At 39.8% G+C, this 15,576-nt stretch overlaps 1 protein-coding gene across 5 annotated transcripts in view; it reads right to left on the bottom strand.

Annotated features, from left to right (window-relative positions):
- LOC126212868 (zinc finger protein 664-like) overlaps positions 1 to 15,576 on the bottom strand; it is a 250,682-nt gene that overhangs the window by 87,003 nt on the left and 148,103 nt on the right. The window contains exon 8 of one of the 5 annotated variants that reach the window (XM_049940362.1): positions 7,599 to 7,619. The exons of the other annotated variants lie outside the window; for them this stretch is intronic. Coding sequence (XP_049796319.1) covers position 7,619 — 1 coding nt within the window. The 3' untranslated portion in view covers positions 7,599 to 7,618. Of the gene's footprint in view, positions 1 to 7,598; positions 7,620 to 15,576 lie in introns of those variants that run through there. 5 annotated transcript variants of the gene reach the window in all.

Here is a 15,576-nt window from a genome sequence, read left to right on the forward strand (position 1 = left end):
GGCGCCAAACACGCATACGACCATCATTGGCACCAAGGCAGAAGCGACTCTCATCGCTGAAGACGACACGTCTCCATTCGTCCCTCCATTCACACCTGTCGCGACACCACTGGAGGCGGGCTGCACGATGTTGGGGTGTGAGCGGAAGACGGCCTACCGGTGTGCGGGACCGTAGCCCAGCTTCATGGAGACGGTTGCGAATGGTCCTCGCCGATACCCCAGGAGCAACAGTGTCCCTAATTTGCTGGGAAGTGGCGGTGCGGTCCCCTACGGCACTGCGTAGGATCCTACGGTCTTGGCGTGCATTCGTGCGTCGCTGCGGTCCGGTCCCAGGTCGACGGGCACGTGCACCTTTCGCCGACCACTGGCGACAACATCGATGTACTGTGGAGACCTCACGCCCCACGTGTTGAGCAATTCGGCGGTACGTCCACCCGGCCTCCCGCGTGCCCACTATACGCCCTCGCTCAAAGTCCGTCAACTGCACATACGGTTCACGTCCACGCTGTCGCGGCATGCTACCAGTGTTAGAGACTGCGATGGAGCTCTGTATGCCATGGCAAACTGGCTGACACTGACGGTGGCGGTGCACAAATGCTGCGCAGCTAGCGCCATTCGACGGCCAACACCGCGGTTCCTGGTGTGTCCGCTGTGCCGTGCGTGTGATCATTGCTTGTACAGCTCTCTCGCAGTGTCCGGAGCAAGTATGGTGGGTCTGACACACCGGTGTCAATGTGTTCTTTTTTCCATTTCCAGGAGTGTATATTTTATAATCTGGTATGTCAGTTAGCAACGTGCCAGTTATCAACTGTCAGATTGTCAGCAACACGGAACATTTCTTTTCGCTTAATTTTTATATTTGGGTTGCATTAAATCGCGTCGCACAGACGTAAGAAAAAGTTTCACGCGCATTATTTTTTGCCACTTTCTGAAAAGCCGTCACGAACGCTCTCTCGGACATCAAAGTGTCATTAATAGTCATTCTTTGTTTTAGTGTATTTGTTCCGATGCATGCGAAAACATATGTTGTTGTTTGGTCTATGTTTTCAATTAACTAAAACGCAAATATTCCAATAGATAAAAATTTAATTTGCGACCAGATTTCGCTGTACTTATTGGCGTCTATGACCGCTTTTCAGAGGAACTGGGGAAAACACACCTAAAACCAATCTTTTTTTTTTGTTAATCTTTTATGTAGATTTCAATGAATGAAACAATTAATTGTTAAAATGATAAAAACGTTTTAAAAACAGGATTGTACACAATTAATCGTAAGGTTTTTTTGCAATGGTAGGAGCAGGAAACAGGTGGACAAAGTTTGTGAGCAATTTACAAATGCTCGCTGAGAATTGCGAACATGGGGAAACCCTTTGCTGCTGCGAATCTCATCAAGGAATGCCTGGTCGACTCGGCGGCTTGTATTTGTCCAGCAGACCCACGGAAAACTTTGAAAAAATAGCTCTTTCGCCTCAGACTGTTGCTCGCCGAGTCGAAGATATGGCCTCAGATATGGAGCAGCAATTAATGGAACGAGCGGCAAACTTCGTTTCATTTCCTATCCCTCTAGACGAGTCAACAGACACTGTGGACATATCTCAGCTCGTCATATTCATTCAGGGTGTCGACGACAGTCTGCATTTCACCGAAGAATTTCTCGACCTTAAACCATTAAAAGACACAACCAAAGGTTCGGGTATTTTTCTAGCCATGGAAAACGTGTTCAAGTCAATGCGTTTAAATTGAGAACGCCTGACCAGTGTAACAATGGATGGAGTCCCTGCGGTACAAGGGATACACACTGGATTCCTGAATTATGTCAGGTCAAAAATGTCTGAAGTTGGCTGTTCCTTATTCGCGGCAGTCCATTGTCTGATACACCAGGAGGCACTGTGTGAGAAGACTGTCAATAAAAAAGAAGTTATGGACACAGTTGTTCGAACAGTTAATTATCTTCGCTCGCTTGGACTCACACATCGCCAATTTAAAGAATTTCTGGACAATATTGAAGCAGAATATCCGGGCATCCCCTACCGCTCCTAAGTAAGAGGGAAGGTGCTTCATCGGTTTTCCGCCTTGAGGGACGAAATCAATACCTTTTTGGAAATAACAGGATGTCCAGAAGGGTTACTTGTGATCCTAATTGGGTGGCGAGTTAGGCTTTTTTAGTGATCTAACTGGTCATTTAAATACTTTGAACATTTCACTCCAAGGCGGAACTCACTCTGTTGTTGATTTAGTGCAGACGATTCAAGCATTTTAAAAAAAAACTTATTTTGTGGGAAAAGCAGTTGCACGAAGAGAATTGTGGACACTTACCTACATTAGACAGCATTAAAGAAGATGTGGATTTTTTAGATTATGTTCAAGACATTTGCGAATTACAAGAAGAGTTTGAAAACAGATTTTTGGAGATAAGTGAGTTTCAACCAGCCTTAGATATATTTGTTCGCCCATTTTCCCGTTGGGCAGAGGTCTTCACATAAGTGTTTCAACTAGAGCTGATTGAACTGCAGTGCGGTATCTGCCTGAAGGACCACTTTCTTATGTGTAAAACTTTGGTTGACTTTTACACCTGTTTTCCACGGCCGGCCGAAGTGGCCATGCGATTCTAGGCGCTGCAGTCTGGAACCGCGAGACCGCTACGGTCGCAGGTTCGAATCCTGCCTCGGGCATGGATTTGTGTGATGTCCTTAGGTTAGTTAGGTTTAACTAGTTCTAAGTTCTAGGGGACTAATGACCTCAGAAGTTGAGTCCCATAGTGCTCAGAGCCATTTGAACCATTTTTGTTTTCCACGACAGAAGTATCCTCTTCTGCACAAGCATGCGGACAAAGTTCTCTCAATGTTTGGTTCCACGTATATTTGTGAGCGCTTTCTCTCCATTTTAAAGCTTGCTAGAACTAAGAACGGTTCATTTAGCAATAAAAATTTGACTAATTCTTTGAGGTTAGCAGTCTCCCGGAATACTGTACCAAGTGTAGACAAAATCACTTCCACGAAGAAGAAAAACGTGTAAAATATTGTTTTCTTTAACAATGTTGACTGTAAGGATTGAAGCTCCTTATAACTTAATTTTTTTAATAAGTCATCACACTTGGCCAATTAAAATACAAAAAGCTGTTACACGAAGAACAACAAAAAATATTTACTTGTAACTACTAACAGTAAGAATGACACCCTACATCCCTTACTGAAATAGAATATTTATGACACTAGTTCATTTAAGAAATTGATAAATCTTTCAGAAGACGCCTACTGTACCTGTGACAAGTGTGCATGTGCAATACTAATAGAATCAGTCTGTGGGTCAGAAAACTACTAAGTTGGTCATCGATTCTTGTTTTGGATATTGTTTTCTAAAGCTCTGCGCAGTTATTCTGACACAAGAAAACTACTTGTTACCTAAACAGTAGATGGTTCGCTTGTTTTAGCGTTCGTTGACCACTTTTACAGAGCTGCGCTTCCTCTGTTATTTTGTTTACGTAGGATCTGACCGCGGGATGGTCCAGCACAGAGCAGTGCTGTACAGTCTTGCTCGCTCCAGGGCAATCTCTCTAGCTCCTAAGTCGACACTAGCGAGACACGGTCACGTATGGGGTGCTGAACTACACTGCCTTGCGCCCGCAGAGAGCGGCCACAACCGCTGGGTGCAATTCTTGGATGTGCATGCTCTGAACATTGATTCCTTCTCTCTCCCCCCCCCCCCCAATTTTCTTAGGTTTCCTTCACTGTTCGGTCAATTTACAGACCGACTAGCATCAAGGACAGGCTTCAACCTTGTCTCAATCCCTTTTCAACCACTCCTTCCCTTTCATGTCCCTTGAGTCTTGGGAACTGCCATCTGGTTTCTGTAGAAGTTGTAAATAGCCTTTTGCTCCATGTATTCTACCCATGTTACCTTCAGAATTCCCAAGACAGTATTCCAGGATAATCGTTAGTTAAACGTAGGTTTGCCATTCCTTGACCAATCTTCTACGAGAAGTCGTGGGATCAGTATTTCCTCACATGTTGCTGTATTTCTCCAGAAAGCAAACTGATCTTCCCCAGCTCCCACCAGTTTTTCCATTGTTCCATACAGATTTAGGGGCAGTATTTTGACACCAAGACGTATTAAACGGACAGTTCGGTAATGTTCACACCTGTCAGCACCTATGTTCTTTAAAATTGGAATTATTACATTATTTTACAAGTTTGAGGATATTTCGCCTGTATCTTACATCTTGCACACCAATTGCAGTAGTTTTGTCATGGTTGGCTCTCCCAAGGATGTTAGTAGTTCTCACAGTGTGTCACCTACTCCAAAGGCTGCTTTGACTTACGGTCTTTCAGTGGTCTGTCAAATTTTTCTCACGCTGTAGTACCTCCTGCCTCATCTTGATCTACTTCCTCTTCCCCTATAACACTGCCGTCAGGTTTATTTCCCTCATATAGGCCCTACATGCACTCAACTCATTTCACCTCTATTTTTTATTTCTTTGCTTAGTACTGATTTTCCATCTGAGCTCTTGATATCCATGCAGCTGCTTTTCTTTTCTTCAAAAATATCTTTAATTTTTCTATATACCACATCTACCTTTGCCCTAGTGATATATGCTTCATTTACATCTACATAGATACTCTGAAAATTACATTTAAGTGCCTGGCAGAGGTTTCATCGAACCACCTTCACAAATCTCTATTATTCCAATCACGTATAGCTCGCGAAAAGAAGGAACACCTATATCTTTCCGTACGAGCTCTGATTTCCCTTATTTTATCGTGGTGATCGTTCCTACCTATGTAGGTCGGTGTCAACAAAATATTTTCACATTCGGAGGAGAAAGTTGGTGATTGGAATTTAGTGAGAAGGTTCCGTCGCAACGAAAAATGCCTTTCTTTTAATGATTTCCAGGCCATATCCTGTATCATTTCTGTGACACTCTCTCCCATATTTCGCGACAATACAAAACGTGCCGCCTTTCTTTGAACTTTTTCGATGTACTCCATCAATCCTCTCTGGTAAGGATCCCACACCGTGCAGCAGTATTCTAAAAGAGGACGGACAAGTGTAGTGTAGGCAGTCTCCTTAGTAGGTCTGTTACATTTTCTAAGTGTCCTGCCAATAAAACGTAGCCTTTGGTTTGCCTTCCCCACAACATTTTCTGTGTGTTCTTTCCAATAATTTAAGTTGTTCGTAATTGTAATACCTAGGTATTTAGTTGAATTTACGGCTTTTAGATTAGACTGATTTATCGTGTGCCCGAAGTTTGTCGAGTTCCTTTTAGCACTCATGTGGATGACCTCACACTTTTCGTTTCTTAGGGTCAACTCCCACTTTTCGCACCATTCTGACATTTTTTCTAAATCGTTTTACAGCGTCATCTGCAAACAACTGAAGACGGCGCTCACATTGTCTCCCAAATCGTTTATATAGATAAGGAACAGCAAAGGGCCTATAACACTACCTTGGGAAACGCCTTAAATCATTTCTGTTTTACTCGATGATTTTCCGTCAATTACTACAAACTGTGACCTTTCTGACATGATATCGCAAATCCAGTCACATAACTGAGACGATATTCCACAAGCACGCAATTTCACTACGAGCCGCTTGTGTGGTACAGCCTCAAAAGCCTTCCGGGAATCAAGGAATACGGAACCATACTGAAATCCCTTGTAAATAGCACTCAGCACTTCATGTGAATATAGAGCTAGTTGTATTTCACAGGAACGATGTTTCCTAAATGCGTGTTGACTGTGTGTCAATAGACCGTTTCCTTCGAGGTAATTCATGAAGTTCGAACAAAATTTATGTTCTAAAATCCTGCTCCATACCGACGTCAACGATATGGGCCCGTAATTTAGTGGATTACTCCTACTACCTTTCTTCAACATTGGTGTGACCTGTGCAACTTTCCAGTCTTTGGGTACGGATCATTCGTCGAGCGAAGGATTGTATATGATTGTTAAGTATGGAGCTAATGCATCAGCATACTCGGAAAGGACCCTAACTGGTATACAGTCTGGACCAGACGACTTGCTTTTATTAAGCGATTTCAGTTGCTTCACTACTCCAAGGATATTTACTTCAACGTTACTCATGTTGGCACCTGTTCTCGAATCGAATTCTGGAATATTTACTTCGTCTTCTTTTGTGAAGGCATTTTGGAAGGCTATATTCTTATTTGGTCTTACCTCATCAGCCATTTTTCACTTTCTGTCAACCTCATTTTTTAGACATTTCAATTCCCTCTCAACTGATTTCTTTGCTGCGTTTTTTTTTATATTTTTTCCTTTCATTAATTACTTTCAATAATTAAATTCAGCGTCTCCTCTGACATACAAGGATTTCTAGTAGGCCTTGTCTTTTTATCTATGTAATACTCTGTTCCATTCATTACTTCATCTCTCAAAGCTACCCATTTGTCTTCTGCTGTATTCCTTTCCTCTCATGCAATCAGCCCTTGCCTAAGCTCCCTCAGAACTCTCATGAAACTCTGGTTCTTACAGCTTATACAGGTTTCAAATTCTTAATTTACTAGCTTTTTGCTATTTCTTCAGTTTTAGTCTACAGTTCATAACCAATAAATTATAGTCGCAGTCCACATCTGGCCTAAAGAACCATATTAAAGTTTTAAATCTGTTTCTGAAGTCTATGTATTACAATTATATGATCAATCTGAATCTGTGCGATGTCTCCAGATCTCTTCCACACATGCAACCTTCTTCTATGATTCATAAACCAACTGTTAGCGATGATTAAAATACTCTCTAGGCAATATTATACCAGATATCTTCCTCTTACATTTGCTTCTCCCAGTCTATATTCACTACTATTTTTCCTCTCATCATCTTCCTACTATCGAATTCCAATCCCCCATCACAATTAAATTTCGTCTCCGTCAAGTATCTTAATGTCTTTCATCTCATCATATATTTCTTCTATCTCTTCATCATATGTGGATCCAGTTGAAATATAAATTTGCACTACTGTGGTGGGCGTTGACTTTGTGTCCCTGACACTGCAATCCTTATGGTGATAATAGTAGCTTATCTGCATTTCTATCTTTTAATTCATTATTAGATCTACTCCTGCATTACCCCTATTTGATTCGGCATTTATCACTGCATGTTTACCTGACCAGAAGTCCTGTTCTCCATGCCACCATCGTCCACTAATCCCCACCATATGGAACTTCAGACTACCCATTTCTCCCTTTTTTATATTTCCTAACCTACCTGCCTGATTAAGGGATCTAACATTGCACTCTCCAACCTGCAGAACACCACTCTTGTTTCTCCTGATGACAACATATTCCTGAGTTGTCCTCACCCAGAGATCCAAGTGGGGGAGTACTTTACCTCTGGATTATTTTACCCAACATTATATTCCAGTGAAATATAGGTTTTTATTCATAGTTTAAGTGACTGCTAGTACTTCACCCTGAGAGCATAAAATATGGGGGAATGAAGCTGAGTGGTCAAGAAATATTTGGAAGCCACATCGCAATTTTGCAAAACAATACATGAATAAAAACGAAATGTTTATTGGGTGCACATAGTAAAAATTGCTACAATAAAGGTGACTGTTGACTGTGATGCAACATGAAGACTTCTTACATACTTTTCCACTTGAAAAATCTGTAAAAAATGCAAAGGAACTAATGACAAAAGGGTATAAACTGGCTGATGATAAAATGATTGTGATTTGCAAGACAGAACACTTTACCATTAAACTGACAACTTCTGCTGAGTAACTGTCAAACCTTCCCCTAAACTATGGATCTTGTGAAGTGGAGTTGGTTGAATGTCTCAATGATATGGACAGCTGTAATGTTGGTGCAAACACAATGAAGGAGTATCTGTGGAGAGATCAGGCAAATATAATTTTTTAAGGCAGGCAGCAAACTTTCTGTAGTTACAGGGACAACGAACAGATGGTTGACCAATCTGCTGTCATAACATTAGCCAACATAACCCTGCTGTGTTGGTACTGGAAACGGCTGAAAGCTAGTAGAAACTACAGCTATTATTTTTCTTGAAGGCTTGCTGCTCTTGAGTGTCTTTAAATGATGATGGCATACTGTTGGGTAAAGTATTCTGGAAGTAAAATAGCTCCACATTCAGATCCCAGGGTGGCAAATACTCATAAGGATACCGTCAACAAGATAAAAAAGACTGGCATTGTAAGAGGTCACAACATGATCTCTTAGATCCCTTAATTAGGTAGATACACTATATGATCAAAAGTATCATACATTTTTCATATGAGGTGCATTGTGCTGCCACCTACTGCCAGGTACTCAATATCAGCGACCTCAGTGGTCATCAGATATCATGAGAGAGCAGATGGAACTCATGGAATTTGAACGTGGTCAGCTGATTGGGTGTCACCTGTGTCAAACGCCTGTACACGAGATTTCCACACTCCTAAAACATCCCTATGTCCACAGTTTCTAATGTGATAGTGAAGTGGAAATGTGAAGGGACATGTACAGCACAAAAGCACACAGGCTGACCTCATCTGTTGACTGACAAATACCGCTGACAGTTGAAAAGGGTCGTAATGTGTAATATACACACCATCACATAGGAATTACAAACTGCATCAGGATCCACTGCAAGTACAATAACAGTTAGGTGGGAGGTGAGAAAACTTGGATTTCATGGTCAAATGGCTGCTCATAAGCCACACATAACGCCAGTAAATGGCAAATGACACCTCACTTGGTGTAAGGAGTGTAAACATTGGACGATTGAACAGTGGGAAAACATTGTGTGGAGTGACAAATCACGGTACACAATGCAGTGATCCAATGGAAGGATGTGCATATGGTGGATGCCCAGTGAACATAATCTGCCACCATGTGTAGTGCCAACAGCAAAATTAAGAGGCGGTGGTGTTATGGTGTGGTCGTTTTTTTTCATGGAGGGGGCTTGCGCCCCTTGTTTTGCATGGCACTATCACTGCACAGGCCTACATTGATGTTTTAAGCACCTTCTTGCTTCCCACTGTTGAAGAGCAATTCAGGGATGGCGATTGCACCTTTCAATATGATCGAGCAGTTGTTCATAATGCACAGTCTGTGGCAGAGTGGTTACATGATAATAACATCCCTGTTATGGACTGGCCAGCACATAGTCCTCAACTGAATCCTATAGAATGCCTTTGGGATGTTTTGGAACACCGACTTCATGGCAGGCCTCACTGACCGACATTGATACCTCTGCTCGGTGCAGCACTCCATGAAGAATGGGCTGCCATTCCCAAAGAAACCTTCCAGCACCTGACTGAACGTATGCCTGTGAGAGTGGAAGCTGTCACAAGGGTAAGAGTGGGCCAACACCATATTGAATTCCAGCATTACTGATGGAGGGTGCCACGAACTTTTAAGTCTTTTTCAGGCGGGTGTCCGGATACTTTTGATCACATAGTGTAGGTTAGAGATCTTAAAAAGAGAAATACACAGGTTGAAGTTAGATACTGTGGGGATTAGTGAACTGCTGTGGCAGGAGGAGCAGAACTGTGGGTCAAGTAAGCACATGCTTACAAATGCAGAATCAAATAGGATAGTGCAGAAGTAGATCTAATAATGAATGACAATGACAGCAATGCAGATAAGCTCCTATGATCACCATAATGAAAGCAGCATCATAAACACAATAAGACACAAATTCAGCATCCACTACAACAGTACAAGTTTAAATGCTAAATAGCTCTGTAGAAGATAAAGAGACTGAAAGACAATGAGAAAAAATAAATTATCTGGGTAGTTCAGTGAGAGGAAAACTGAATTATGATAGAAGAGTAGGATTCAATAGTAGGAAAATGAAGCAAAGGGGAAATAGTAGGACAATATGGACTGGGGGAAAGAAGTGAAAGAGGAATGTACCTGATAGAATTTCACACAGAGCATAATTTAATCATTGTTAACACTTGAGTTAAGAATCATGTAAGAAAGCTGCAATGTGGAAGAGCTTTGGAGACATTGGAAGGTTTCAGATTATACAATGCTAGTACAGAACTTTAAACTGCAGGACATCTACAAGGGATTGCAAAGAGATAGGATATGGGATGGGGGTAAGTTGAAACCAGAAATAACTGAAAAGAAGCACTGGGCTACATTTGACTAAAAAAAAACAGTGAAAGAAGAATGGGTAACTTAGGGAAATGAAATACTGAAGGCAACTTATGATCAAATATGTCTAACTGAAACCCTTGGATGGCACAGGAGATACTGAATTTAACTTACAAAAAGAGAAAATATAAAAATTCAGCGAACAAAGTAGGGGAAAAGCATTAGGAGTGTCTAAAAATGAGATTCACAGAAAGTGTGAATTGGATGCACATGAATAGCTGGAGGACAAATGCAAGGCTGTAGAAGTTTATATAACTAGGGGAGAGAGATATACTGCCTACAAAAAAATTACAGAGCTATTTGGAGAAAAATTACTCAATTGTACAAATACCAAGAATTCAGACAGAAAGGCATTACAAAACAAATAATGGAAACCTGAGATATGGAAGGTTTATATAGAGGTAGTTTGTGTGGAAAACTAACTTGAAGAAAATGTTATAAAAAGATAACAGAATGCAGATGAAGATGTGATAGGAGATACAGTACTGATCAAAACAAGGCTGGAGCAGATATATTCCATCAGAATTACTGAGGATCAACTCACGAGAAACCTATTCCACTTGGTCAGCAAGATGGATGAAACACACAATATGCCCTCAGACTTCAACAAGAATACAATAATTCCAATTTCAAAGAAAGTAGGTGCTGCTAGGTGTAAATATTACTGAATTATCAGTTATGCAGACTGGCTACAATATGGATAGATTTTCTAAATAAGAGCAATTTTTAATGTTGACAAAAAGTTAAGTGTTGTGCAATCTTTCCTGAATGTATTTGTTTGGAGTGTAGCTTCATATCAGAGTTAATTGTTGACAATAAGCAGTTCAGGCATGAAGAGATTAGAAGATTTTAAAATATGGTGCTATAGAAGAATGATGAAGATTAGAGGGGTAGATTCTGTAACTAGTGATGAGGTACTGAATCATATTAGGGAGAAATGAAATTTATTGCACAAATGGCTAAAACAAGAGATCAGTTGATAGGACACATTCTCAGGCATCACGAAATTGTCATTTTGTATTGGAGGGAAATGTGGGGGTAAAAATGGTAGACTGAGACAAAGGGATGAATATAATAAACATGTTAATATGTATGTAGCTTGCAGCAGTTATTCGAAGAAGAAGAGGCTTGCAAAGTATAAACTAGAATAGACAACTGTATCATACAATAATAACAACTACAACTACAACTACTACTACTACTACTACTACTACTACTATTACTGCCCGTCAGAAGCATTCATCATTACACTAACCTGACTAGTGGTGGTACTTTAGCTGTTAAATCCCTTCCACTCAGGGTATCCTCATATAAATAATTTAAAAGCACATTGTTTCCACAAATAGCAGAGGACAAATAGTCTACACACCAGAGCTCAGAATCCCTCAGCAAATCTAATTCAATCAAGCTGAGACTGATGCCTCAAATGCTCCTAACTACCAGTAATACTTATTATCAAGTGTTTTGCTTCAATACTCATTCTTATTATTCCACCTAAAGCTCACTATGATACCCCTTGTTTACAGACATCCTATTAGCCCTATGAACCAGGCAGTGGATCAAATATATTAATTCTCACAAAGACACTATACATTCTATTACAACATCTTAGAAGACTATGGAAGCAAGAACTAATCTTCCTGTAAAAAGAATATGTATTATTGACTGCAGATCTCTTGTCCAAAGACAACTGTAAAACCTGAATCTGGAACTTCAGCTATGCTATGATATTTATGCTAGTGACTTCTTACATGTACACCCAATGATTTAATAGCTGAAGACAGATCTCTGATTCATTGAAAACCATAAGTGGTTACCAGTGTAGCTGGGAAGTGGGAAAGAGCAGGCAATGAATTTAAGTCCACTGAAAAAGAATCTGATCAGAATGTGAAACATGTCTGACATATTAAACAAGTGAGGGTACCACCTGACTTGTCTGCAAAAAAAAAAAAAAAAAAAGGATGAAAACCTGACAAAAGCCTCATTTTATCAGCTGTGTATTGCCTCAGTAATAGTCAGGAAACCTGAACAATCTGCAATAAATCAAATATTGCAGCTTCATCAGTGGAAGACAAGAAGCATGAAACACAAACACATTTTAAAAGCTCTGTCTCAAAATTTCTTGGAAGACACAGCTTGGAAAATCACCCATAATAGTTCCGTGTTACATTTGCTGGTGACATACAGACCTGATGCCTTTCAGGACGATGACATTGACTCTTGGATCAACAATCATCATATTTATTTGACAACTGATATCATCAACCTACAAGACCTAGAAGGATTTATACATTCAATACAATGGATATATAAGCAATCGTGAAGTTTCCCAAAACTAAACTAGGTCACTTTGTCAATTGCATGACAGACAAACAGTGGCTTCAGTCAAGTTAATGATTAATCAAGCTCTAAAATAATATGATAATATGTAACTATCTGAGTAGTCAAACATGGAGACAATTTCTTCTCTTTTGATGTAAAGAGTTTCTTAAGTCACAGTATACACTGTATACTAAATATAAAGAACACTAAAACAATATACAGGGATAGTACCAAAAAGAGGTCTCCTGAATTAGTGCAACTGCTGGTCACACTATTGCATTTGCAACATTCTCTCACCTGCCTCAACTCTACTCACATATAAGCTATCACTATGCCTACTGGGATGCTGAATCTGTGATCATCAGCTTTTTCTAAAGGAATTCCAACTTGCTGCTACCAACAAGTGTAAGTTTGGATAGTTGTTTGGATCTTGTACATGAAAGATGTTTAATCTATCTAAGTTAATTCTGAACCAATTCCTAAACTATGCAGATTCATACTTGGATGACAAAAGTAATTGCAACTGATATTGAAGTTTTACTGTCAGTCACAGTAGTGATATGAATTAATGACAGACAGAAATGAAAGAGTGTTAATTACTGATGAGACAGTCTCAGGGGATGAAGAATTTTACATCATGGTCAGATGACCACCCGATGGTCTAATTTCTCCAAGCACTGTTTGTAACATTTTAACTGAAAGTTTTGGCATTAGGCAAATAAAAAGAACAAGTTTTAGGACTTAACTGTCACAAGGAACAAGATCTCGGTATTTCAGTTCAACTCTGAAATCAAACACCAGTCACAGCACTGACAGCATTCCTTTCTGCCCAAATTACAAGCACTGAAACACCATCTCACAGTGCAGTCAGGGTAACTCAGCTTTCAAGAGAGAAGGGGGTATTTTTGTTAAATTTCATGGTCCTATTTAGTTGGGTGATTCAGGACTGGAGACAAGAAACACAGAGTTCAGGCCTTCTCCCTGGTAAAACTTGGTAAAACTTGCCTGCTCTCCTGTCAAACTATCACTATCCTGCAATAATTTCAATGAGACATAATGATCCACACTGTCTGCATCATGGATTGGAGATCACTGAATGCCATTCACTCAATTTATAATTTCAGACAATTTCTCTGGAAGACATTACAGTGCTGAAAATGATACGACAGATGAGATGAGATTCAGGCCCAACATTTCCTGAATGACAAATCGGCACATTCGGGTAATTTGGGTACCCAGAATTACTTTCACCAACTACAAAACTGCAGTGGCTGAAATGATGATAATTTGTAGAAACAGATAAATATTCAAACTTTAACGTGATGAATTAAATAATCAAATTAAATGTTTCTTGCCATTAGGAATTGGAAAAGTACTTTCAAGTTCACCCCATAGAATCAAATCTTCATAAAAACATGTGTTCCATAACAGAATATAAATGAAATATGAGGAAAGTATAGAAAAATTTAATCACAGAACTACTTTCAAGATGCTATTAACCCTTAACTGCTATCAACCGTCTCTCAGACCGCTACTAATTTTTGTGTCGAGATATTTCTCACACCCCTGCTAAGCCAAATTGTCTCTTCCATGTACCTTCCTATTGGCTGTGAAGCTATACGTGCCAGCATTCTTGCATTGTTGCTGCTCTGTGTTTCGTAATTATTAGCCTTGAGAGGTCTCACAGACATACCATAGTGTTTGCGTGCCGCATTTTTATTGCATGCTACTGTTTCTCCATGGCGGGGAAAGGTGGGCCTTCTGTGCAACGTGTGTTATGTGAGACATGTCTTCACTTGCAAGATGAGCCTCAGACACCAAAATCGAAAAACATGCACCTTTTGCCCTCCTCGTATGAAGAGGAAAACAAGGTATCCATGTCAACAGCATGGTGTTCCGATTTGTTTGGAGGGTTCCAGGAAGGTCTGCGTGAAGTGTTTGCAGGTGGAAATTGACTAAAGTATGATTCAGTGGCACATGAGAACAAGTATTTAGTTTTTACATGTAATTTTAAAAGTAAAATGGAGGCAAAGTTTCTCCATTCATAGACTTATGGACTGAAATATTTGCTCTACATTGCAAAGTGAGTCGTAAACTGAAAGCTGACTTTGCACACAATTTATCATAAGTCATGTCGGTTTTTTCCACCTAGTTATATTGCCAATTTGTAATATAATCCCTCTGATGAAAATCTGTGTGTGAGTAGAGAGCTAACTATTTGCTGTTATTTTCGTAGCTCATAAAATAAAAATATACTCCAGATTTTGCTTTGTTTTAATTGTAGAATTGTTTAAAATACCACATGTTTAAAAAAATCCAATTTCTGCAAAAGCCACCGCTAAGAAGTGTAATGAATGACTGGAAGTCAAGAAACTATACATATTCAGCAAAATTCTGGTTTAATATACAAAATAGAAAAATGCGGTCTGTGAGACTCCTCCATAGTAATTGTGTTCCTGTGAATGACCATAGTAGTTAAGGGTTAAATTATAGTCACATGTTAAGGACGTCAATTACAAAAATATTGATATCCAGAGCTAAGTAGATAAAACATTTTTGAAATTGTTACAAATTTATGAATACTGATCATAACAAACTATTACTGAAGTATCTGCTTACTGATCTTGACCTACTTGTGGCAGCAAGATGTGTGTGCAGAACAAAACAGTAGTAACAGTTTTTTATGTATTTTTTGCATGGCAAAAAATGTTCAAATGGGTATGAAATCTTGTGGGGCTTAACTGCTAAGGTCATCAGTCCCGAAGCTTACACACTACTTAACCTATATTATCCCAAGGGACACACACACACACACACACACACACACACACACACACACACACACACACACACACACACACAATTCAAGTCAAGCAACTAGTAAAGCAATGGCTAAATTCAAATCACTGTTGTTGCGAGAGTGGACTAGGTGGCCGGGAATCTATTTTTGGAACAATGAACATTATTACCATGTTGTTTCAGAACTACAATTCATTAACTTTGCTGAAAATTGGAGCAAAAAGATTAAGTGTAGTGCATGGACTATGTTTCACTATCAGACACATGCTCAGAAGAAATTATAATTGTTGACATTCCAAGGTTGACGTAAACAAGTTTTATATAAGCTCATGTTGCAA

Source organism: Schistocerca nitens, chromosome 11, assembly GCF_023898315.1.
Source record: "Schistocerca nitens isolate TAMUIC-IGC-003100 chromosome 11, iqSchNite1.1, whole genome shotgun sequence".
NCBI classification, from domain to species: Eukaryota; Metazoa; Arthropoda; class Insecta; order Orthoptera; family Acrididae; genus Schistocerca; species Schistocerca nitens.